General features: G+C 41.6%; 1 protein-coding gene across 1 annotated transcript in view; it reads left to right on the top strand.

The window, feature by feature from the left end:
* The window catches only part of TMX3 (thioredoxin related transmembrane protein 3), an 84,914-nt gene extending 58,303 nt beyond the window's left edge, over nt 1–26,611 (top strand). The window contains exons 10-16 of the mRNA XM_075314607.1: nt 4,341–4,439; nt 6,366–6,423; nt 8,530–8,583; nt 17,650–17,706; nt 18,929–19,058; nt 21,952–22,020; nt 23,144–26,611. Coding sequence (XP_075170722.1) covers nt 4,341–4,439; nt 6,366–6,423; nt 8,530–8,583; nt 17,650–17,706; nt 18,929–19,058; nt 21,952–22,020; nt 23,144–23,407 — 731 coding nt within the window. The 3' untranslated portion in view covers nt 23,408–26,611. The remainder of the gene's footprint in view (nt 1–4,340; nt 4,440–6,365; nt 6,424–8,529; nt 8,584–17,649; nt 17,707–18,928; nt 19,059–21,951; nt 22,021–23,143) is intronic.
* Nucleotides 26,612–27,136: the final 525 nt, after the last annotated feature.

Below are 27,136 nucleotides of genomic sequence, written 5' to 3'. Positions count from 1 at the left end.
CTTCTTAAATACTTATTTTTCTAAATATATTTAATAAAATGCAGAAATGGCACTGTACATATATAAACAGTCACAGCGCAAACAAATCCTGTCTAACACAAAAACACACTAAATTCCTATGCAAAACAATGTATACTATAAGTTATAAAGGGAAAATAATTGTAAGAGTGCAAAAAAAAAAACATTTAAAACATGGGGAACCACTAGGCGGCATCAACGGCAAAGGATATTAATACAATGTCACTAGATGTTGCAAAAGGCACGTCTAAAATCAAAACTAATGTAAATTATAACTCATATTTATAATATGTGTATATTCCAATAGAGAGAGGGGCTGATATGAACATACAGCATACATAATGTCACTTCTCACACATTGATACGAACTGAGGTAGGAAATCCTATGGTATAACCAGAAAAGAAGGAAGTATTTACTGTATTTTTCGGACTATAAGACGCACTTTTTTCCCCTTAAATGTTGGGGGGAAAGTGGGAGGTGTCTTATAGTCTGAATGTGGCTACAGGGAATGAGGGTGCTGTGGTTTGGCGGGTCATCGGCGGCACGAGCAGGCTGTAGCAGCACCTGCCGTGACTATGTGGGCCCGCTCATTTCATATGCACGCCCATCCTCCATGATCCCTCAGCACTGAAGCCAGTGCTTACAGATGGGCGGGGGCGCGCGCATAGTAAACAGCCGGCTCGCGTGATCATCCCTGGCAACTACAGCCTGGAGTGATCATGTGCGGCTGTATTCACTGTTCCCCGCGCATCATTATCAGCGCGGGGCGCAGTGAAGAAGTATATTCACCCTTCACCGTTGTCTGCAGCATCGCAATCTCCTCCTGTCTGCCGGCCAGCTGATCTGTGTTGTTGCGAGCGGTGAGCACAGCGATGACGTCATTGCTGTGCGCACAGCTAATCTCCACACAGGTCAGCTGACGGGCAGACCGGAGGACATCGCAATGCTGTAGACAACGGTGACTGCTCCACACAGGTCAGCGGCGCTGCCGCTGACACTGACAGGAGGAGGAGCGATGCTGCAGGGAGTGAGGAAAGGTGAGTATACACGTTTATTTTTTTTGTGTACCACAGGATGTGGGCCGTATACCAGGATGGGGGTATATTATGAGCAGGATGGGGGTATTTATCAGGATGGATCGTGGTGTATAGCAGGATGAGGGCTATACCAGGATGAGGGCATATACCTGGAAGTCAGTATGTAGCAGGATGGGGGTATAGATCAAAATGGCAAGATGGCAATATATAGCAGGATGGGGGTATATAGCAGGATGGGGGTATATAGTAGGATGGGGGTATATAGCAGGATGGGGGTATATAGCAGGATGGGGGTATATAGCAAGATGAGGGCTATACCAGGATGAGGGACACATATATACAAGGCAGAAGGATCATTACCAGGATGGGGTACCTTATTAGAGAATTTGGGGACATTATCCCCATAACAGTGTCAGCAGCAAATCCTCGCCGTGTCATGACCACATTTTTTGCTTAAAATTTTATTTTCCGATCTTCCTTCTCTAAAACCAGGGTGCGTCTTAATGTCCGGTGCGTTTTATAGTCCGAAAAATACAGTATTATCAAGCTGAGGATAGTATTAATAAAATGCTTAGTGCAAAATCAAATATATATATATATATATATATATATATATATATATATATATATATATATAATTTGATTTTGCACTAAGCATTTTATTAATACTATCCTCAGCTTGATAATATATATATATATATATATATATATATATATAAATCCTACCCCTTGATAAAAAAATGCTGTTCATAAGTAAACACTCCCTAACATAAAGTTGCAACCATATGACCTAATACAGAACCATGTTCATATGCTATATAATGTGACACACCCATAACATCCGTCCACCTGAGGGCAATACAGTATATAACATCTATAACTAACTTACCTGCTACAAAACATGGCGCCTACACCCTGACGCGCGTTTCGTCCTACCTTTTTCTGGGGATTGAATAGCACTGTGTAGCAGCACCATTTTGTTTGGCTTAAGGTACAGAACAGTTTCTCTTTAATATGTTAACTATTCAGTGTTTAGTCCCTGTGACAACTGCAGTCATTATGCGCTGCGTCATTGTGTGCACTATATTTAAAGACGTTGATAAGCCGCAGATGCAGATTGTATAAAGCACAATAGTAAATCTTCTGCCCTGATGAAAATCAGATTAGCGTGAACCCAACTGTCCACTGGGCCATTTGGAAATCTGTTATAATTTTGGCAAACTGTTTTGTTGTCACATTCTTATTAGTTCACAAATTTATTTGGTCCTCAAATGCATTTTCTGTTCATTATATCCCATTATTAGATCTACAGTTAGGTCCAGAAATATTTGGACAGTGACACAATTTTCACGAGTTGGGCTCTGCATGCCACCACATTGGATTTGAAATGAAACCTCTACAACAGAATTCAAGTGCAGATTGTAACGTTTAATTTGAAGGTTTGAACAAAAATATCTGATAGAAATTGTAGGAATTGTACACATTTCTTTACAAACACTCCACATTTTAGGAGGTAAAAAGTAATTGGACAAATAAACCAAACCCAAACAAAATATTTTTATTTTCAATATTTTGTTGCGAATCCTTTGGAGGCAATCACTGCCTTAAGTCTGGAACCCATGGACATCACCAAACGCTGGGTTTCCTCCTTCTTAATGCTTTGCCAGGCCTTTACAGCTGCAGCCTTCAGGTCTTGCTTGTTTGTTGGTCTTTCCGTCTTAAATCTGGATTTGAGCAAGTGAAATGCATGCTCAATTGGGTTAAGATCTGGTGATTGACTTGGCCATTGCAGAATGTTCCACTTTTTTGCACTCATGAACTCCTGGGTAGCTTTGGCTGTATGCTTGGGGTCATTGTCCATCTGTACTATGAAGCGCCGTCCGATCAACTTTGCGGCATTTGGCTGAATCTGGGCTGAAAGTATATCCCGGTACACTTCAGAATTCATCCGGCTACTCTTGTCTGCTGTTATGTCATCAATAAACTCAAGTGACCCAGTGCCATTGAAAGCCATGCATGCCCATGCCATCACGTTGCCTCCACCATGTTTTACAGAGGATGTGGTGTGCCTTGGATCATGTGGCGTTCCCTTTCTTCTCCAAACTTTTTTCTTCCCATCATTCTGGTACAGGTTGATCTTTGTCTCATCTGTCCATAGAATACTTTTCCAGAACTGAGCTGGCTTCATGAGGTGTTTTTCAGCAAATTTAACTCTGGCCTGTCTATTTTTGGAATTGATGAATGGTTTGCATCTAGATGTGAACCCTTTGTATTTACTTTCATGGAGTCTTCTCTTTACTGTTGACTTAGAGACAGATACACCTACTTCACTGAGAGTGTTCTGGACTTCAGTTGATGTTGTGAACGGGTTCTTCTTCACCAAAGAAAGTATGCGGCGATCATCCACCACTGTTGTCATCCGTGGACGCCCAGGCCTTTTTGAGTTCCCAAGCTCACCAGTCAATTCCTTTTTTCTCAGAATGTACCCGACTGTTGATTTTGCTACTCCAAGCATGTCTGCTATCTCTCTGATGGATTTTTTCTTTTTTTTCAGCCTCAGGATGTTCTGCTTCACCTCAATTGAGAGTTCCTTAGACCGCATGTTGTCTGGTCACAGCAACAGCTTCCAAATGCAAAACCACACACCTGTAATCAACCCCAGACCTTTTAACTACTTCATTGATTACAGGTTAACGAGGGAGACGCCTTCAGAGTTAATTGTAGCCCTTAGAGTCCCTTGTCCAATTACTTTTGGTCCCTTGAAAAAGAGGAGGCTATGCATTACAGAGCTATGATTCCTAAACCCTTTCTCCGATTTGGATGTGAAAACTCTCATATTGCAGCTGGGAGTGTGCACTTTCAGCACATATTATATATATAATTGTATTTCTGAACATGTTTTTGTAAACAGCTAAAATAACAAAACTTGTGTCACTGTCCAAATATTTCTGGACCTAACTGTATATGTCTTAGCAACAGAAATGTTAACACTCTTACATATAGCATATCGCAGTTTATATAACATTATCTGGTAAAAGATAGGGAGACCCAATAAAGTTTCCCCTGAAAATAAGCCCTAGCAGGATTTTTTTAATTTTTTGGAGTATGTTTAAAATATAATCCCTAGGTGGGTATTATGTCAAGTCAATTTGATAAATTGTACATGTGTTTTCATCACAAAAACTCTTCAAGTGCTTCAATAAAACCCTCTTGATTGAACTAAATCGCTTACATTGTAAAGGTTTTGTGCTAACCTTGCCATGCGCTTTTTCATTGCTATGTAGAGTACGAAGATGGTGATTTATCAAGCTGGGTTAATAAGGAGAGGTTTGAGGGCTACCTTCATGTCGATGGATTTACATTGTATGAGCTGGGCGACACAGGTAATTTTTATAGTTTTTTATAGTTTACATCTGATAATGAGCTTTTATCTGCTACTTTACACATGTACCTGTATTGTATTATTTACATTTTGTTTCTGGGATGTTTTTATAAAAGATTTCTTAAAAAAAAATAGACAAAACCTTTCCTATTGATGATTTTTAAATGCACCATATCCTAAGGGCTACTATTCATTACAATAGATGGCCATCAGCGTGTGTATATGTAATATATACACACAGACACTGGTCTCCTTATCCTGTTTTGGCTTTCTCCACTAGGTGAAACTTTGCCCCTTAGATTCCCTGTAAGTAGTTTCTGACACAGCCAAATCCATTCTCCTGCTTTGCACTGATGTGAGGATCAAACATCCTGAAACACAGGTCTTCAAATGGAGCGTCTGGTTTGGATTCTCATCCTAAGCCATGTGTTGACTTTTAGAATTGTTCCTGTTCTTTCTCTGAAAAATATATAATATACTGTCATTGTTCTAGAAAATGAAGTGTTTTCTCCCGGCGAATTATTGCAATTACACATCTTGTTATACACATGATTATTTCCTTTGTAAGTATTGGAACAACACAGAAAAAAAAGGCAAATTCGACTTAATTTCACACAAAACTCCAAAAAATAGTTGGTATTCTTAACTTTAATATTTGGTTTTCTACCCTTTGGACTAAATAACAACTGCAATCAATCTCTTCCTATAACCATCAACAAGCCCCTTAAACCTCTCATCTGAAATTTTGCACCACTCTTCTTTTGCAAACCGCTCCAAGTTGCTCATATGTGAAGGACACCTTCTCCCAACAGCAATATTAAGCTCTCTCCATAGGTGTTCAATGGGATTTAGTCCTGGACTTATTGCTGGCAATTTCCGAACTCTTCAGCACTTTGTTTTCATCCATTTCTGGGGGCTTCTTGAATCATGTTTGGGGTCATTGTCCTGCTGGAAGACTCATGACCCATGTTACAAACTCCATCTTTTTCTGTCTTTGTCTCACATGTCCACAAGTTGCATTCCCACACGGATTTTGGCTTACTCACTTACATGTAGGCAAACTGCAGTCTAGCTTTTTTATGTCTGTGTCAGCAGTAGGTCTCCTTCCATAGGCTTTAATGTCATTCAAATGTCGACAAATAGTTTGTGCTGACATTGATGCACCCTGAGCCTGCAGGATAGCTTGAATTTCCCTGGAACTTGATTGGGGCTGCTTATCCATCTTCCATACTATCCTACATTGCAACCTTTCATCAGTATTCTCTGCCGACCACGTACAGTGTGTTACCTACGGTACCATGAGTTGTACATTTCTTGATTTATGTTGCACACCATGGACAAAGGAACATAAAAATCTCCAGAGATGGACTTGTAACTTTGAGTGTTGATATTTTTTAACGATTTTGGTTCTCAAGTCCTCAGTTGTCTTCTCCTCTTTCTGTTCTCCATTCTTAGTGTGACACACAATGCAAAGATTGAGTCAACTTCTCCCCTATTTATTTGATTTCAGGTGTGATTTTCATATTCCCCACACCTGTTACTTGCCACAGGTGCGTTTGAACAAGCGTCACATGCTTGAATCAAAGTTGATTACCCACAATTTTGAAAAGGTGCCAACAATTTTGTCCTGCCATTTTTCGGGTTTTTATGTAAAATTGTCCAATTTGTCTTTTTTTTTTTTCTCTTTATTTGTGCTGCTCTAGTAAACACAAATGAAACAAACGTGTGACAGAACACGTGGAAGTGCAATAATTTCTGGGAGAAATACGTCATTTGTTGGAACAATTTCAACGGTGCCAGCACTTTCGTGCGTGTGTGTGTAATATATATTCATGATTTGTGGTTCAGTGTCCTAATAAGTAGTATCCCTTATGATGTCGGGAATTTAAAATACTGTAAATTTATGTACATGATTATTTTTTCCTAGGAAAACTTGTGGCTGTTGCAGTTATTGATGACAAAAACAATTCAGTTGAACATACCCGGTAAGGGCACTCAGTTATCGTTTACTGTACTGCATTCATCATTTGACACTTTCTTTAATTGTTGTTTTTCCGTTGCTGTCTTAATCTATTTGTTTTCTAAGCAACAAATTAAAATAATTCTGATCCAGAATGGAAATCTTTAGCCTACTTCCTAATTAATACTTATTTCATTTTTTATTAATGGTTGTGTACTTTATTACACGCAGCAGCTCAGTAAAACATCAGTGTCCAATCGGTATGGTATAGATTTATGGCCGATATATATCCATTGACTAGTCCGTTGTAAATCCCTTCCTGACCTCTGTTGCACTTTTACAGCGTACGGGGTTGTATGGAGCAGGCTTAGAAGTTTAGTCTGCTCCATCTGTTGCTGGTGCCAGCTGCATTATACAGTGGACACTCCTTTGACTCTGCTAGGATTCGAGACTAATCCAGTTCCTGTAATTATAACATCTTAGATAATTTGGTCATAATATGGAACTTTTTTTTATGTGCGGGGGGGGGCGTTTGACTGCCAACGGCTTGTAATGGCAGCTGAGACTTAATGAAAGACTCCAGAACTGTCATCTTTGTTTTGACTCAGACACTGCAGTGCATAAGTATTGCAATGTATTGTACCTACAGATTAATATTTGCAGGTTCAAGTTCCCCTTGTAGACCATGGGGAAAAAAAAAGTCGATAAACTTTTAATAATTTTTCAAACTCACCAAGTAGACACAAAATGGCAAAAAACAATCAAACTTGTCTGTACCCTATAATAGTTCCAATAGGTACTACAGCTCAGCCCTCTGAAAAATTGGTTGATTGGCACAAACACTTTAAGGTCTGAGTCTCAGAATAAGTTGACATAAACAAAATTTTGTTTTGTTAAAGTTTTATTTGTTGAGAAAAAGTTAAAATTTGTTCCCTTAACATTGTTTATTTCTTACTGTTTACAGCTTGGTGCGTAGGAGACTAGCCGCTGTGTAGTCAAACATTGGCATTTTTATGGTTCTTGTAAGCACAGCTCTGAAGCTGTCCAGGATTGCTGGAGCGCATTTATAGCTCCTTATCCGGGCCACCTTCATTGGCACTGGGCTCCAGATCCTGGCCACCTTCCTTGGCACTGGGCTCCTGATCTCGGTCAACTTAATTGGCACTGTGCTCCTGGTCTCGGCCAACTTCATTTGCAAGGCGCTCCTGATCCTGGCCAACTTCATTGGCACTGCCCTCCTGATCCTGGCCAACTTCATTGGCACTGCCCTTCTGATCCTGGCCAACTTCATTGGCACTGCCCTCCTGATCCTGGCCAACTTCATTGACACTGCCCTCCTGATCCTGGCCAACTTTATTGGCACTGCCCTCCTGATGCTGTAGAAATGAGGCCGCCTCCAATAGCTACACCTCGAGGGCACAGTTCAGGTCAGCAGCTGAAAAATGCTGCTGGTCTGAGCAGTCGATCAAGGAGTATCATCCACCCCCTAAGCAATCAGGAAGTCGACTAACTGATTTAAGATTATAGAAACAACCCTTTAAAGGGGATTGGCCGCTTAATACATCATTTTTACAAGTTTGTAGGAATCAGTATTATAACCAATTTACTAATATATGCATTGAAACGTCAACTCTGTTTTCTCATTGTTAAAAACAATGGTACATGGTTAGACCAAGCTCTCTCCTGCCCGACAGCATGCAGCTCCCATCCGGAACCTGGCACAAGATACAGGGTCATGTGGCTCAACACTTATCTTTAAAAGATATTACTTATAGAGAGAAATGTGCACTTCTTGATTTTACTAATGGTTTACAATTTGACCTTTAAACAATTGCTTTTTCCTTTGCAGGAACAGATTCTACATTTGGCGATTTTATTTTGTCATGTTTAGTTTTGTTTCTCTGAAAGGGTAGGAGTTTCTTTGCAACATGATTGTGCATTGAAGTATGGAGCCAACCTTATTTACCATCATTTAATATTTCCATTGTGAATCAGTTGTCAAGAACAAGTTTTTCGACATTGCTAAGTACACATTGGCAAGGCGCTCTTGTTTAGATTGTGGTTGGGGAAAGTCACAGTGTGGACCTCAATGAATTATGTGATGTTTCTTTCATATTCCTTTCTTTTATAGATTGAAGTCTATCGTTCAAGAAGTCGCAAGAGGCTACCGAGATAATTTTCACCGGTATGTGCTGATCTTGTGTGTGCGCAGCGTTGTTGTCATGGTCGTACAGTTAGAGTTCCTTCTATATGTTGGTGTTAATAAAATGCTCTAAATCCAGTGGCTTTTCTATACAAACACTTTAGCCCTATGCAGACAGTCGTAATGAAGCCTCCCTCCATATTATGGCCATTAGTCTCAGCCAAGCTCAGCTATACTGCTTGACCAGTTTCATAGAGATTTATGGTGCTGTTGGTGTGATTCAGTAGACACTGTCAGGGTGGGACTTGTAGCCCATAATTCACCGTTCCACATTACATCCTTCTGAATAAAGCCTAAAGGAACAAAGCTCACAATGTAGGAAATGGCTTTGTGTGACCTGTGGTATTCAAGTATAGCTTTCATTTTCCACTTTGTATATCATCTGGACTATCCCAACCAGAAGCACCCAAGGCTCTACATTTTTTTTTTTGTTGCCTCATATTAAGATTAACAAACAAAATACAAGTCAGGGTATCTTTTCACTATAATCTTATTCCACCAGTTTGTGCTCTTTGGCAGGCATTTATGTTATACTGATCTTATTGGTACTGCCACTGTACCCATCGGATTAGCGCCAGGAGCCTGACTGATATGTATAATCTTATTCCCGCTAAATCTGTGAAGATCAATAAGAAGTTTTTAGATGATGCAGGCCATTGACCAGATTAAACACCGGAAGAAAAGGTTCCCTCTGGTAACCAAAATATTGCTGTGGCTGCCAAAGGCCTAACAATGGCACTTTTGGCTGCAGTCATTGTACTAGTATTAGATTCGCCAGGTCCAGGGCCTAATGGGATGCCTGACAGCATTATGCCAACAATGATAATACCATGCAGTGCAGATATACTGCAGTCTATTATGGCTGTAGCAATACTTAGTATTTGAGTTGAAGATTTAGACTGCTAATACAGTAGTATAGGGGATTTAGTTCCTAAAAAAAATCCATCTCTATAGTACAATTTTTATTTGCTTTGTTTTTCAGAAAAATTTATTTTTTATGCAAATGAGGAACCTCCAAAAGTGCGCAGTGCAGTGTCTGTGCCGATGTGCTCTCTTCAGCCTCTGCTATCTTCATCTGCCACTCGCTACTCTGATACATGAAAATGTAGTAAGTGGCTGCTATATACAAGAGGATGGTGAGTGCGCACACTGCATTGACACTCTCTGGGCTCCTACAGTGTCAGTGCGCACACACAGGGCCAAGGATTAAGTTCAGGCAGTGCTTGGTCTGGACAAGCGAGGCGGGTGTGAGGGTAGAGCCACTGTAAATCGGTTATAGAGCCAGGGATGTTCTCTTTATATGCAGCTATATCACACTGAAATTGAACACAATACTTAAAGGGAAAGTGTCATCCAAAAATAAAAAAAATTCAATAACTGAAAAAATGGAAAGTTTTAATGTTTTGTTTAAATATTATTTGTTTTTAATTGAGCAAAATACAGAAAAAAAAATTAAAAGTTTGATATTTTCCACTCAAACACTAGGGGGAGCAGCTGCTGAAATCCTACTGTAGAACTACTGTAAAACTAGCTCGCATTACAACTGCAGTAAAAGGGGGTGGAATCTGCTCTCCCTTGTGTGATGTCACACCTCTCACTCCCAATCTGGATGTTTCCAAAAGGAAGATGAAGTTTAGGATCACAGTGCTAAGCCATTTTGTTGGTGACTGCAAAATGATCCTATGCACTGCCGCACGCATGCCCACCTGCAATGCTCTGCCGCATGCCCGCCCACACTACTCTGCTGCATTTACGCCCGCCCGTAATGCCCTGCCTCCCCCTCCTCCCCCCCGCAATGCCCTGCCTCCCCCCGCCCGCAATGCCCTGCCTCCCGCCCGCAGTGCTCTGCCGCTCACTTGCAATGCTCATCTGCCCGCACTCGCGCCCGTACTCACCTCATTCCAAGACCTCTGCTACTGGCAGCTACTCCTCTCAGGCCACTGTCTTTCCAGGGGGAAAGTGCAGCACACCGCATATGCTGAGAGCTCCACAAAGATGGTGCCGATCTCCTCCCTCTGCTGTGATCTGGGCAGCCCAGGGAGCGTATCCAGGTCACAGCAGGGAGCTCTCCATATTAAGTCTAGGGGTCGGAGCGTGACTATCAGACCCAATGCCCTTGGCGCTGTCATAAATGAGGTGAGTACCTGTAGTTACACACAGCAAATCAAAGATGGCGGCGCCCAGTGCTTCAGTAAAAATAGAACTAAATAAAAATTTAATAAACAATGAATTTAATTTTGTATTATTAATAATAATAATAATAATATAATAATGTTTTCTATAATCACTATTAATACAGAAAAAGAGACACCTTACCTTTAAGGAACCTTTTTATTCTTTATTTTAGTTACTTAATCCTCCTTTTACATTCTACTAAGTTTATTAATACAACATTTACAGTATATAAAGCCCCCTATGCACCTTAGATGGCTGTCGGCTAACCAGTGGTTTGGCGGGTAGTTATCCTGGCTGCCCCCTTTATATACAGAAGCAACATCGCCAAAAATTAGGCACATTGGGTCCTGAACCCTTCCATTCATTTGTCCGGAACCACCCTATACTTTAGACTGCAAGCAGGCCCATCTGTATTGGCGGGTTCGGCAGACATTAGTCTTTGTATGGGGGACCTAGCACTCAAATGCAATTTAGCTGTGTTTATGCATTATTAAAATGTACAATATGTGATCAGATTATTTATGTAACATGTATAACTAGTAAAAAACAATGGTAAGAATATGGTGACAAACAAATAATAAGGAGATTATATTGTGCAAAGCTGTTACATTTTGCATCTCTGAAGTCGTTCTGGCATAAAGAATACAGTTGCATGTCCCTTATACTACACGGTGAACACCATAAAAACTGAACCGACTCCCTCCCACCCTCGACCATAAAAAAAAAAAAAGATTGCAATATTATTTTGCCTCCAGGGCCAGGACAGCTGTATCCAAAAAGGGTTAATTGAAATCATCCTGCCATGCAAACCAACTCTTGTCAAATTTGTCAAATTCTTTGGGTTCTGTTTCTTCGAGCATCTGCTGCTCCTTACATGTAGTCTGACTGCCAAGGACAAGACAAGGCTGTTCCTCTGCCTGTGACAAGCATCCCTGTCAGGAGCAGAGGCTCCAGCTAGTTATACACAGCCTCATCCGGTCTCTGACAGCACGTCAGCGTAGACAAGCCTGCACATGTGGAGGAAAACAGATGGCCTGTTCACTGCCGGGTACAGAGGAACTACTGGCCACACTGTCTGTGCTCACCATCGAGCATGTATAGGGCCTGAGAACAGCAGCCTCTACAGGATCGTGATACCAGGTCAGAGACAGAGGACTTGTTTAGCAATGATTTGTCTTTCTTTGGGAATATTCCTCGATGCCATCCGTGTTATTTAATTATGTGCCATTGCTAAGAGTATGCACAAAGTGTCATACCTGTTGGCAGCTACGGCTAAGAGTGTGCACAAAGTGTCATACATAATGGCAGCTATTGCTAAGAGTATGCACCAAGTGTCATACCTGTACCTGTTGGCAGCTTAGTGTCCTATGTGATGGCACTGGATCAGGAGTTAAATCCGCATCACACACAACTCTCTCTCTACTACAGTACCTAGGATTGGAAAGAACATCATTGTGTTTAAGAAAAAAAAAAAACATAAATACCAAAACAGTGAAACTATCATGTTATTAAGCTCACATGGTGAGTAAATAGGCAAATAATTACCGAAGGCAAAGTTTATATTTTCTTTGTCGCTCCTAATTGGGAGACCCAGACAATTGGGTGTATAGCTACTGCCTCCGGAGGCCACACAAAGTATTACACTTAAAAGTGTAAGGCCCCTCCCCTTCTGGCTATACACCCTCCCGTGGGATCACGGGCTCCTCAGTTTTCATGCTTTGTGCGAAGGAGGCACACATACATGCATAGCTCCACTGTTTAGTCAGCAGCAGCTGCTGACTATGTCGGATGGAAGAAAAGAGGGCCCATACTAGGGCCCCCAGCATGCTCCCTTCTCACCCCACTTTTTGTCGGCGGTGTTTGTTAAGGTTGAGGTACCCATTGCGGGTACGGAGGCTGGAGCCCACATGCTGCATCCTTCCCCATCCCCCTTCGGGCTCTGGGTGAAGTGGGATTTTACCGGTCTCCAGGCACTGAGACCGTGCTCCTTCCACAGCCCCTGGAGACTCTGCTGGATATGGAGCTGAGTATCGTCAGGGACAGGCCCTGCTACGTCAAGGTACTCTGTGTCCCCGTATATATCGCGCCCACACCGCAGCATTGCTGGGTGTGCTAGTGCGCCGGGGACAACAGCGCTGCACGCTGGTGCCATTCCTATCTACAGCTCTGCTGAGAGGGGACATGTCTTTGAAACTGCCGCGCCGGCCGCTGTTGTCAGTTTTCTGCGGCGCGGCTGGGACTTGTTCCTACGCTTCGTTATAGGAGACGAACACCTTCAGTTCGTAGCCCTGCCTTTCGGACTGGCGACAGCCCCACGGGTCTTCACCAAGGTCATGGCAGCAGTAGTAGCAGTCCTGCACTCTCAAGGTCACTCTGTGATCCCGTATTTGGACGATCTACTTGTCAAGGCACCCTCTCAAGAGGCATGCCAACACAGCCTGAACGTTGCGCTGGAGACTCTCCAGAGTTTCGGGTGGATCATCAACTTTTCAAAGTCAAATCTAACCCCGACCCAATCGCTAACATATCTTGGCATGGAGTTTCATACTCTCTCAGCGATAGTGAAGCTTCCGCTGGACAAACAGCGTTCACTACAGACAGGGGTGCAATCTCTCCTTCAAGGCCAATCACACCCCTTGAGACGCCTCATGCACTTCCTAGGGAAGATGGTAGCAGCAATGGAAGCAGTCCCTTTTGCGCAGTTTCATCTCCGTCCACTACAATGGGACATTCTCCGCCAATGGGACGGGAAGTCGACGTCCCTCGACAGAGACGTCTCCCTTTCTCAGGCGGCCAAGGAATCTCTTCGGTGGTGGCTTCTTCCCACCGCTTTGTCGAAAGGAAAGTCCTTTCTACCACCATCCTGGGAGGTAGTCACGACAGGCGCGAGTCTATCGGGGTGGGGAGCAGGGTTTCTCCACCACAGGGCTCAAGGGACGTGGACTCAGGAAGAGTCCACCCTTCAGATCAATGTTCTGGAAATCAGAGCAGTGTATCTTGCCCTACAAGCCTTCCAGCAGTGGCTGGAAGGCAAGCAGATCCGAATTCAGTCGGACAACTCCACAGCGGTAGCGTACATCAACCACCAAGGTGGAACACGCAGTCGGCAAGCCTTCCAGGAAGTCCGACGGATTCTGACGTGGGTGGAAGACACAGCATCCACCATATCCGCAGTTCACATCCCAGGCGTGGAAAACTGGGAAGCAGACTTCCTCAGTCGCCAGGGTATGGACCCAGGGGAATGGTCCCTTCACCCGGACGTGTTTCAGGAGATCTGTCGCCGCTGGGGGATGCCGGACGTCGACCTGATGGCGTCACGGCACAACAACAAGGTCCCGGCTTTCATGGCACGGTCTCACGATCACCGAGCTCTGGCGGCAGACGCCTTAGTTCAAGATTGGTCACAGTTCCGGATACCTTATGTGTTCCCACCTCTGGCATTGTTACCCAGAGTGCTGCGCAAGATCAGGGCCGACTGCCGCCGCGCCATCCTCGTCGCTCCAGACTGGCCGAGGAGATCGTGGTACCCAGATCTGTGGCACCTCACGGTGGGCCAACCATGGGCACTACCAGAACGACCAGACTTGCTGTCTCAAGGGCCGTTTTTCCATCTGAATTCTGCGGCCCTGAACCTGACTGTGTGGCCATTGAGTCCTGGATCCTAGCGTGTTCAGGATTATCTCAAGAGGTCATTGCCACCATGAGACAGGCTAGAAAACCAACCTCCGCCAAGATATACCACAGGACGTGGAAAATATTCTTATCTTGGTGCTCTGCTCAGGGAGTTTCTCCCTGGCCATTTGCATTGCCTACTTTTCTTTCTTTCCTGCAATCCGGTTTGGAAAAAGGTTTGTCGCTCAGCTCCCTCAAGGGACAAGTCTCAGCGCTATCTGTATTTTTTCAGAAGCGCCTAGCACGACTTCCTCAGGTACGCACGTTCCTGCAAGGGGTTTGTCATATCGTCCCTCCTTACAAGCGGCCGTTAGAGCCCTGGGATCTGAACAGGGTTCTAATTGCTCTCCAGAAGCCGCCTTTCGAGCCTATGAAGGATGTTTCCCTTTCTCGTCTTTCACAGAAAGTGGCCTTTCTTGTAGCGGTCACGTCTCTTCGGAGAGTGTCCGAGCTAGCGGCGCTGTCATGCAAATCTCCCTTCCTGGTGTTTCACCAGGACAAGGTGGTTCTACGTCCGATTCCTGAGTTTCTCCCTAAGGTGGTATCCCCCTTTCATCTCAATCAGGATGTCACATTACCTTCCTTGTGTCCTCATCCAGTTCATCAATTTGAGAAAAGTTTGCATTTGTTGGATCTGGTCAGAGCACTCAGGATCTACATTTCCCGCACGGCGCCCTTTCGCCGCTCGGATGCACTCTTTGTCCTTGTCGCTGGTCAGCGTAAAGGGTCGCAAGCTTCCAAATCCACCATGGCTCGGTGGATCAAGGAACCAATTCTTGAAACCTACCGTTCTGCGGGGCTTCCGGTTCCTTCAGGGCTGAAGGCCCATTCTACCAGAGCCGTGGGTGCGTCCTGGGCATTACGGCACCAGGCTACGGCTCAGCAGGTGTGCCAGGCGGCTACCTGGTCGAGTCTGCACACTTTTACCAAGCATTATCAGGTGCATACCTACGCTTCGGCGGACGCCAGCCTAGGTAGACAAGTCCTTCAGGCGGCGGTTGCCCACCTGTAGGACAGGGCTGTTTGACGGCCCTATCACGAGGTATTCTTTTACCCACCCAGGGACTGCTTTTGGACGTCCCAATTGTCTGGGTCTCCCAATTAGGAGCGACAAAGAAGAAGGGAATTTTGTTTACTTACCGTAAATTCCTTTTCTTCTAGCTCCAATTGGGAGACCCAGCACCCGCCCTGTTTTCTTAGGGATTTTTGGTTTTTTCGGGTACACATGTTGTTCATGTTGAATGGTTTCAGTTCTCCGATGTTTCTTCGGATTGAATTTGTCTTTAAACCTGTTATTGGCTTTCCTCCTTCTTGCTTTTGCACTAAAACTGAGGAGCCCGTGATCCCACGGGAGGGTGTATAGCCAGAAGGGGAGGGGCCTTACACTTAAGTGTAATACTTTGTGTGGCCTCCGGAGGCAGTAGCTATACACCCAATTGTCTGGGTCTCCCAATTGGAGCTAGAAGAAAAGGAATTTACGGTAAGTAAACAAAATTCCCTTCATCTTTTTCATTAGGTCTTAAAAAAATAAATAAAGAATAAAAGCATAAATGTATTACCATTATCGTGCATAATAATATTAACATGTCATTAATACCAGAAAATGAACACTGCACACGCAAGTTCATGCACATGTGCACAAAAAGGCTCAAACTATTCAACTTTTACAGTAGATATGTATACCGTATTTTTCAGATTATAAGATATACTTTTTTTTCCTCCAAATTTGGGAGGAAAATGAGGGGTTGCGTCTTATAGTCCGAAATGTACAGGGATAGTAGGAAGCGGTGGTGGTGGTGGCGGCGGCGGATTGGGGTCAAAGGAGACAGGAGAACAGTCCCCTGCTGCAAAAAGCTAACGGCAGCAGCAGTAGGGCGATCATGTGTGTCTGCCATTAAAGAAATGAATATTCACTGCTTCCCAAACTCATCATCTCGCACACTTCGACACCGAGGTCAGTGATAGTAAATGACAGTGAAGATTTTTAGTATTACTGACACCGGCACTGAAGATGTTTAGGATTGTGGGCATGGGTAGCAGGGAATTTTCATTTTGGATTAGCCTGCAGCTGATGTCGGCATGTGACTGGGGGCGCATGGCAGTGATGTTATGCTTATCGCTTACACGCCAGTTGCTGGCATCAGAAGAGGATACCACATGCTGGTGAAGTGGAGGGAAGGCGAGTAGAGTTGTTTTTGTTTTTTTTTTGTTTTTTTTTAAAGAAAAAAAAAAAGCAGCCTAGAAGGAGGAGTATATACCCTGATGGGCCCAGGATGAGGGATCTATACACCTGGATAGGGACCATATATACCAGGATGGACCCATGATGAGGGACAGATATCCCAGAATGGGGTATATAGATACCAAGATAAGCCCATGATGGGGGACATATACAGCTCTGGGAAAAATTAAGAGACCACTGAAATATTTTCAGTTTTTCTGATTTTTCTTTTTACAGGTGTATTTTTGAGCAAAAGGTAAATTGTTTTTCTTTTCTTCTTTAAACTACTGACATGTCTCCGAATTTCCAAGCAATAAATGTTGTATTTATTTTCTGAAAATGAGAAAAGGGCAAAATAACAAAAAAAATGCATTGCTTTTAGACCTCAAATAATGCAAAGAAAACAAGTTCATAATCATTTAGAAATAACAATACTAATAATGTTTTACCTCAGGAAGAGTTCAGAAATCAGTATCTTGTAGAATAACCATGATTTCATGCGGCTTGGCATGCTTTCCACCAGCATTTTTTTTAGTTATTTTTACCAGTTCTCATTTTCAGAAAATAAATACAAAATATATTGCTTGGAAATTCGGAGACAATGTCAGTAGTTTATAGAATAAAAGAACAATTTACACTTTACTCAAAAATACACTTATAAAGAGAAAAATCAGAAAAACTGACAATTTTGCAGTGGTTTCTTAATTTTTTTTTCCCAGAGCTATACCCAGATGGGGACATATATGGAAACAATTAAATGAAATTACCACAATTTTGCTTCAAATTTATTTTTACATATTTCGAAAAAGGAAAAAGAAAGATACTCTAACATTAACTTGAATATAAAAGTTTTGTGGGTTTTTTCCCCTGTCATCCCAGTTATAACCTGTGTTTTGAAAGCCAAATTCGTAAAAATTCCAGTGACAATCTAAAATATCTTACAAGTTTTTTGTTTTTTTTCATTTACAATCTGTCTATAGGGACTTTCAGTTTGGACATATGGATGGCAACGATTACATTAACAGCCTGCTTATGGAGTAAGTTCCTTTAATGTTTATCTATGTTTAGCCTCCTTTATGACAAACTTTTACATATAACTGGTGATTGGTATATAGATTCTTTCTTAGACACCTTTGCACTTGATCTTGGTTCAGAAGGTGATACCTCACAAAATAGAGGAGAATCTGGGGCACTGCTCCAAACACTACTATGCTACTCATGCTATGCGATTAATGTCCATTATATCCATAGTAAACAGGCAAGTTTCCATGCTGCTCCAGGGTGCTCATTTTAGAGGAGACATATCCAAATAAAATTATGAGAAAAACGGCACTCACCGATTCTTGCTTTCTTGCTGTGCAGGAATTTCTTTATTTACATGTGGAGATTACACACTTTTGCTAGCGGAAAGGGAGCGGACCATCCGATACATCAGACGATGGCCGTTTCGCACTTTCTCTCAGGGCTTCAGCTGGTCTCTTTTGTCTGTGTCTGTGTAAATCGGACTACACTTGCATTAAATCCACATGCAGTCCAATGTTTTGCACCCTTAGAATTGAATTGGGGCGCGCAGTCTGATATACACTGCCACTTGCATCATTCTCCGATTCGGCATGAGGAAAAAAAGCGCTGGCCTGCCCTGCCACATAACACTGGTATGAGGGCTCTCCGATAAAACATCAGATAACCCTTCTTATTGTTATACACTCATATGAATGAGCCATTACAAGCAGAAAATCTGGAAGACTTCAATGGCAGCAGTCCTTTCTTTTAGAAATGTATTTTTCTGTTGGGGTTTGTATTCATTACTAAAATATCCAAAAGACCAGATTCTGTGTATATATGGACATTGTAGTCCATATGACCTCTGTCATAGCTTTAGCCTCAATATTAAATACTTGTATCCTAATTAAAACTTGGGTCAGTATCCATTTGCCCAGTAGATCATTGTCCTGCGCGCATAATTGTAGTAGAGCATGGGTGTTCAGTGGTTAGGACTGTTTCTTTGCAGCGCTGATGTCAAAGGGATCAAACCACCAAGGACAACATCTGCAAGGACTTTGTATGTTCTCCCCAAGTTTGTGTGTATTTCCTACGGTTTCCTCCCACACTCCAAATACATTCTAATAGAGAATTTAGATTGTTGGACCTCATAGTAACAGTGGTGATAAGTCTCTACGGAATATGATGCAACGCATAGTAATAGTGACCCCACTAGCAGCGTGACTGTGACTTATATTTGCTGGTATCTATTTGCAGTGAGGTCCAGGTACCGACCATTGTTGTACTCAACACTTCCAATCAACAGTATTTTCTCCCTAACAAGAAAATTGAAAATATCGAAGACCTGATTCAGTTCATAAACAGCATTCTGGATGGTACGGCAGAGGTGAGCTACTGTACTGATTCCGCTCACATTTGTAAAAGAGAACTTCCAATATGGTATCCATGAAGCTGTAAACTTCTAAAGATACACATTTTGGTATCAGTGGAATTAATATTGTTCAGTCTCTTCATATTGTATGGCTTATAGTAAAATAAAAGCATATGCATGGAATGGTTGGACAGTTAAGGTTCCTTGACCTGCTGTTTCTTGAGCTGATCACAACAGCTGTAATATATTTTATCAGTCAATTGATCAAACCTGGTTACTGCCCTGTGCATGCGAAGGTATGGGATCTTCGGTATACATTAGGACGCACCTGTGCAGAGGCACATTGTATCAGAATATACCATACCTATGCCAGATTTTATAGTTGAGAAAAGAAAATGAATGTAAATTAATGTCCCTTAAAAAGGAAAAATAACCTACAATACAAATTGTTAAAAGGGCCGGATCCCCACCAATCTGCCGAAAGTAAGTACATTTGAGAACAATTGTTCATTGCGGCTTCATATAGTGTGTAGCGTCAGTTGAATGATCCTGCAGAACAGATCCTATTCAAAAGAATATGGAGAGGTCATCAATATTTTTGGTATGGAGAACACCTTAAAACTCTTCCCCGCATTTCGATGCCATATACATGCCTCTAATAGCAGTGATCTCTCCTGCAATAGGCTGGGCATCAAAGGAGACTGCGACTTTTACTACATATGTAGAAATACAGTACAAATGATCAAACAAATGAAAGTTCTTTGAGGAATGAAAAAAAATAATTACAATGGAATAAAAGTTTTAGAAACTAAACCGCCCTAGTTTCCCCATCCAAAAAGAATGGATAATAAAATACAGGTGATATGTCGCCGCATCCTTAATGGTTTGGTCTATGTAAACAGAAGTTAACTTAAAGGGAACCTGTCATCAGAAATTTCGCCCAAAAGCTAAAAGATTCCCCCTCTGCAGCTCCTGGGCTGCATTCTAGGAAGGTCCCTGTTATTATTGTGCCCCATGTGAGACCAAAATAAAGCCTTTATAAAGTTCTACCTTTTTGTATGCAGCTTCTGTAAATCTGACACGGGGGCGGGCTCTCTGCCGTCCGTTATTTTGCCCCCTGGTCCTGTATGCCGCCCCCATCGCTCCTTTCCATATCTGATGCACCGCCCACTGCTCCAGCCATCCCCGCGCATGCCCAGTGCCAGTCTCACGGGACTGAGCAGTGTGACCGCTGGTGACGTGTGCGCAGGCAAGTGATGATGGGCGGGACTGTGACTGTTATCAGCAAGTACCCGCCCATAATCTCGTGAGCGCGCAAACCTCTCCAGCGGTCACACTGAGCTCAGTGTAGATGCTAGACTGTATGGGCTGCTTCCAGGGATGACGTCCCTTTGTCATGTGATAGTATTTTGAACACGCCCCTATCACATGACAAAGGGACGTCATCCCTGGAAGCAGCCCATACAGTCTAGCATCTACACTGAGCTCAGTGTGACCGCTGGAGAGGTTTGCGCGCTCACGAGATTATGGGCGGGTACTTGCTGATAACAGTCACAGTCCCGCCCATAATCACTTGCCTGCGCACACGTCACCAGCGGTCACACTGCTCAGTCCTGTGAGACTGGCACTGGGCATGCGCGGGGATGGCTGGAGCAGTGGGCGGTGCATCAGATATGGAAAGGAGCGATGGGGGCGGCATACAGGACCAGGAGGCAGAATAACGGACGGCAGAGAGCCCGCCCCCGTGTCAGATTTACAGAAGCTGCATACAAAAAGGTAGAACTTTATAAAGGCTTTATTTTGGTCTCACATGGGGCACAATAATAACAGGGACCTTCCTAGAATGCAGCCCAGGAGCTGCAGAGGGGGAATCTTTTAGCTTTTGGGCGAAATTTCTGATGACAGGTTCCCTTTAATTTATATGGTGAACAGTGTAAAGAAATGAAGAAGTTAAAGTTCATGTTTTTCAGTAATCACGCGTATCCCCCAAAGATTCATTTAAAAGCAATCATAATATTCTTTATACCCAAAAATGGTATCTATAAAACTATAACTCGCCTCACAAAAAATAAGGTCACAAAAAATGACGCAAACACATTTTTATTTATTTATTTATTTATTTTTTTTACAAAGGTTTAACTTTTCTTTTAACCACTAATATATAAAAATAAGTATACAAGTTTGGTATCACGGTCACCAGACTAACCTAAAGTATAATGTTGCTGTGTCATTTTTACCGGATATTGAATGCACAAATTCTGTGGCAGAATAACGACTACTTCCCAATTGGATTTTTTTTCCTCATTTCTTGGTAAAAGCAAAAAAAAAAAAAAAAAATTATATACAGTGTGTGTATATGTGTGTGTGTATATGTATGTATGTATATGTATGTATGTATGTATATATATATATAGATATAGAGATAGCAAGATATATATAATCTCTCTAGATCGATAGATCGATAGACAGACAGACAAAGGGGAGAAAAGACACAACGGCAACATAAAAAATAGCCCCATCTCAAAGGAATTATAGAGTATCTTTTTGTAAAATTGTTTTGGCAATGTGTAAGGATCTACGGCATCGCAGAAGGGTTAAAATGTTATCTTTTATTCATTCCATTAAATTAAAAGACAAAAAATAAATAAAAAATGTAGCAACGTTTCAGCCATGGCTGAAACCTAACAAAATGACACTTCGTGACTTGGAAGCATGGACATTAAAATAAGGTTAAGGTCCAATATACAGCAGTCATTTGACGAAACGGCAATTTTTACAGAATCTTTAGGAAAATAAATTTATATTGTATTTCTTTGAGACTATCTATGCTTTCATGCAATTGCTATTATAGCACTCTACAAGAAGAGTGATTACAGTTTTATATAACTTTTCTTTGTTATTATTTTAGGCTCAAGGTGGTGATGGAATTCTGCAACGCATCAAAAGAGTTGCCTATGATGCCAAATCTACCGTAGTAGTAAGTAAAACGTGTTCGGGGGTTTATAAGTACATAAGAAATAACATACATAAGTAATAACATTGTTCTTCAACTGATTAATGGGTTTATCTGGTGGAGAAACATTTGCTAACGTTATTCAGAAATGCTTAAAGTGCTAAATAAACCTGGAGGAAACACCAGAGTTAGTCTTTTTCAGGGAATATTTTTTATTTTATGTCCATATGGCTTGAGCTCTTTTGACTGAAACAAAATCATTAATTAGTGACCCTTCCTTGTCCGGTGATGCCTCTAACACTGCTGTGATATTTGGCAGACTGTAGTGGTAACATCACGACCGCAGTGCCTGCAGCCAATCTCTTTCTTCAGTGATGGGTTCAATATGGACATCACAAGCCCCTGTGCCCAGTGATTGGCTGCAGTGTTCATGTGTACTATGGTCATGACGTCACCACTACAACTCATCAACCAAAACAAGTGCCGCTCCGCAAAGGTGTCTCGGAGGATGGGAGGTTGAGTAAGCTTATTTTCAGCGAGTACAAGCCATTGGACCAAAAAAAAGAATTATTCCCCTAAAACCCCTGTAAGTTGATCTTTCAAGTTGCACTTTCTACGATTTAATGTAATTACATTTACAAGTTCCTGAACTTGTTTCTAAACCTGTCCCAAGATGTATATCTGATTTTTGTTATTGGAGTGCATAAAGAATGGCTAAAGGTGGATACATCCATATAAGTATGTTCATTTCAGTTTAGTAATGGAAGCCGGTTTTCACTTCTGCACCTGGCATCTTTGTTCCTGCATCTTGGGAGGCTCCAGTGCTTACTAGGCCTGATGATTTTTAGGTGGGACACACTTCATGACTTTGCATGAGGTCTAGTATATAAGCCTCATGTGACATCTTGACATTGTGGGGGCCTGATAAGTGCCAGAGATGTAGACCAGCTGCCATGGAGGACCAGGCTGGACGCAGAGTGAATGGGAATCTTCATCTCTACTATTTTGATGTATTGAAGTATTCTGCGTATGATGTAATACATTATTGTTCTTGAATATATTTACCTTATTATAACTAAGGTGTGTGACACCATTGTGACCTCTATTAGGTTTAAAGCATCAATAAACCGTCTCTCTCTGTTTCCAGTCTGTATTTAAGAGCTCTCCTCTGCTCGGGTGCTTCCTCTTCGGCCTACCACTGGGTGTCATCAGCATCATGTGTTATGGAATCTGCACGGCCGACTCAGATGATGGCTCGGAGGAAATGACCAGAAAGGATGTAATTGATCCAAATGTGTCGGATGAGGGCAGCGACGAGGAACAAGACGAGGACAGAACTAGAGAGAACTCTTCAGAGGTGACGGATGAAGACCAAGAAGAAAAGGATATTATGGAAAAGAAGAAAGATTAACTTTTATGAAAATTGGATTAACTAGGATTGCAAAAGAAACTTATTTATTAAATTCAACCACTGACACAGCTTTATTAAAAAAAAAATAAAAAAGTCTAGAAAATAAAAAAAGGACTGCTTCACTGATTCTTGGCATGCAACTTCATTTTTAAGGCATCAAGACTATTTCTCATGCGTTTTAGAAATTTAATAAGAAGGCTTTGAAAATAGAAGAGACATATGCGGAGCTTTTCTTATACCTCTGTCCTCCAAATGGTTTATTTTTAAATTCAGCTCAAATCCTCAAGTGTTTCTTCCTTCAACTAGGAGTATTGCTAATAATTGATTATTTTGTTTACTTTTATAAGCTGAGAATTTAGCATTGTTTTTTTTTTTTTTACTATGGTGAAAGCTTGAGGCCTTGGTTTAAAGCCAATTAAAGCAGTAATAAATATTGCAGAGTTGAGTATTTTTGTTGCTACTGGATGACGTAAAAGTATACGAGGATATTAAACATTAGTTTTTTGACTGTATATATGTTTAATTTAGTTGTAGCTATCTGCCTTATAGCAACACCTATCCAGCCCTCGGCATAGAGAAGGGTAGGGAGCACAAGTGTTGCTCTGCTTTGTTCTGGCACTTCTTTTTACTATCTGATGAGTCCTGTTAGAATGAGTTACTATACTGTGATTTTTCTTTTCAATGTAATTCATTCTAAATTTTGTTTTAATGCAAATCACAAATCCACTGGGGCGGATTTACAAAAACTATCTAATGTTCAGACCATGTAATCATATACCGGCAGTGTTGAAATACACCAAATGCTTATAGAGTTTGTGCACCTTTCAGCTGTCTTCTCTAATTTTACACAATCCTTTTGTTCCTGTAGTTGCATTTCAGGCTCCTTTAACACAAAACTGCTCCCCTTTGTCACACAAGTCCGAAAAAGGGCCTAACTCTGGTGCAAGGCCTGTACGCTGGATTTTTTCAGGGGCACAAATTAAGCCGTTTTAATATAATGGCTTAGTATACAGTCTAAAATGTATCCATTTGACCAATTTTTGTGCATACTTGTGGTACGTGTTTTACGGAGAATTGGCATATTCCTCATATTTTAGGAGCCTTTATTCCCTCTACCAGTACCTGTTTTTTCTGAAATTGTAGAATTATTTCACACATCTGACATTCACGGTCTAGATGGTAATCTCTTGGCCCAAACTCATCAGTCTTATATATTTCTATGAGGAGGAGCTAAGGTCAGGAGATCTATGACAGGTGCGACCATCACGGTTTATACTTAACTGTGAATGTTGGATGCGTAAAACCACACTAGAACAAATGAATAAGGAAGAATAGTGCAGAGAGGGAATTTGCAGTAGGAACTGTCCATCAATGTCTGTGATCAAGGAGGCAGAAAGGGATGTCACTCACCAACTGTAGAAAGTCATTTATTTGTTCACAACATAAAACATGCGGGCAGTTCACATCTGGACTATTGTTGTTTTGCGCAAGGCTACCCTTCTACATGTCCTGACCTGTAGAAGCACAGCCTCACGCGAAACGGCCTTCGTTCAGATGTGACCTGCATCCACCCGCCCGCCTGCGTATTTTAAGTTATGAAGACTTAAAGGACTTTCTACACTTGGTGAGTGCCACCTCTTTCATTCTTTGTTTGGTTTATCCTGCTCGCTGAAGATCGGGAAGAGCACCACCAGATAGCATCCTACAGCGAAGTCCCCCATCCACTGGTCAAACCACAAACATTCATATCAATTGTGACGGACATTTTTCCATTTTAGACATTTTTCTCCAGATTATTGGCTTAGAGTACATAGGAAAAAGCTCTTATATACAGCACGGAAGAGTCCACACCAAGGAAAAAATGAAAAAAGAAAAAAAATTTGTGTAAATCATGCACAAGGAATAAATTATTTTTTGCAACAATAGGCTTTAAATGTAAATTGGGTTCATCTTAATGTGTCACAATTTTTAAAGAGCCCATTTCCCACATTTTTGGATGTCAATTTTCCAGATATAGAAATCTATGCCTGCAATTAACCAGGCTTTAGATTAGTACTATCATTTACTCCAATTCCTAGAGTAAATGGTAACAAAGTTGTCAGACTGCAGTTGGCTATTCGCACTTTTACTTTAACCCAGTTCATTTTTTTTTGCCACGTAACAAAATTGCAATTTTTTTACACCAAAATTCTGACAGTCCTTAAAGGGGTTGTCCACTACCTGGTCAACCTCTTTTTGAATGAAGTAGTCTCCTTTGTAAAATTAAAATGACATGTATGCACTTCCTGCAGTGACGGTATTGCTAGATGGTCTACATGGCATTGGTATGCCAAGTCTGCCATGCTGCAACCGGCACCTTCAGAATAGCAGATGCTGATTGGCTGCAAAACTCACATGGGGCATAACAAAGTTGTTGGCTACTCGGTGCTGACAGTACTGGTACAGCATTTGTGCGGGAGGCGAGTACATATTACTTTTATTTTTGCAAGGTTACTAGGGGGACTACTTTATGTAAAAAGGGCTCGTCTAGGTAGTAGCTTAATACATTCTCCCCAATGTTGTTTGCATTTTTGTCAAGATTTTTTCATGTGCAATTAATGTTAATCAGATTGGAAGGCTAACGCCTGTAGTCTATAAACCCGGGTGCTTTCTCTATTTCTTTTCTTACTGCCGAATACTTATTATCATAGACATTCGAAAATATGTCCCATCTTACTGCAGTAACATATATGTATTTTAGACCTGCTGAATGTTTTCTGTATATAGTATTATCTTGTGCTTTACATCTATGGATTGATCAGTGATCTACTTCCCCATTTGTTTCTTTTACAGTATTGTACATCTTACTTTCTTATAATTATTACTTTTTTAGGTTCTTAACAAAAATTTACTGCAACGTTAAACGTATACAAGCAAAAAGTGCAGTTCTATATTTTGTGATTATTGATTTGTCACATAAACTAAAAGAGCAGAATTTGCTCACAAGATATTCCGAGTGCTTTGGTTCACATTTTCTTGATTTTTCACAATATGGATCTTCACATTTTTCTTTGCTTTCATAAGACACCGTTATTATGTAAGACTTCTGGAGGCTTTTGCTAGTATTATTTGGTTAGAGCCACTTTATTAGGTCATTTTGTTGTAATTAAAGTGAATGTTTGAAAATAAATCACAATACCTGTAATAAATTATCAGAAAAACAAACTCTAATTGACCTTCTGTATTTTTATTTCAAATTTTAAAATTTCGTAATCTTGCAATTTTCACACTGGCCACTAGGCTTTTTTTTATCACTAGAGACAGTATTGGGCTATGTGTGCACTAGAAAGTGACTATTTCTTAAATAAAAAAACAGAACCTTTTAAAGAATCCCGCACCCGCGGTAAAAAAACGCAACGAAATCCGCATGATTTTGTGCGGATTTTCCGCAGGTTGGTCCCCGCGGATTTTTACAATTATCTGTGGCAAAAAACGCAGGTACCTGCGGAAAAGAAGTGATATGTTTATTAATTCCGCAGCGGAAAATCCACGGGTATAAAAAAACGCAGTGTGCGCACAGCATTTTTTAAAACCCATAGGATTTACTGGGGAATGACAGCAGGAATGTTAGACACGTTTTCTGCAGCAATTCCGCGGCAAATCCGCTGCAAATACCTGATTATTTACAGAAGCAGCAGAGATTCAGAAATGAGTTTGCAGCTTCTAGCTTGACAGAGCAGGCTTGAGACC

This window comes from Anomaloglossus baeobatrachus, chromosome 6 (genome assembly GCF_048569485.1).
Source record: "Anomaloglossus baeobatrachus isolate aAnoBae1 chromosome 6, aAnoBae1.hap1, whole genome shotgun sequence".
Classification (NCBI taxonomy): domain Eukaryota; kingdom Metazoa; phylum Chordata; class Amphibia; order Anura; family Aromobatidae; genus Anomaloglossus; species Anomaloglossus baeobatrachus.
Note: the sequence above shows the minus strand (reverse complement) of the source record. Positions and strands in the feature narration are given on the sequence as shown.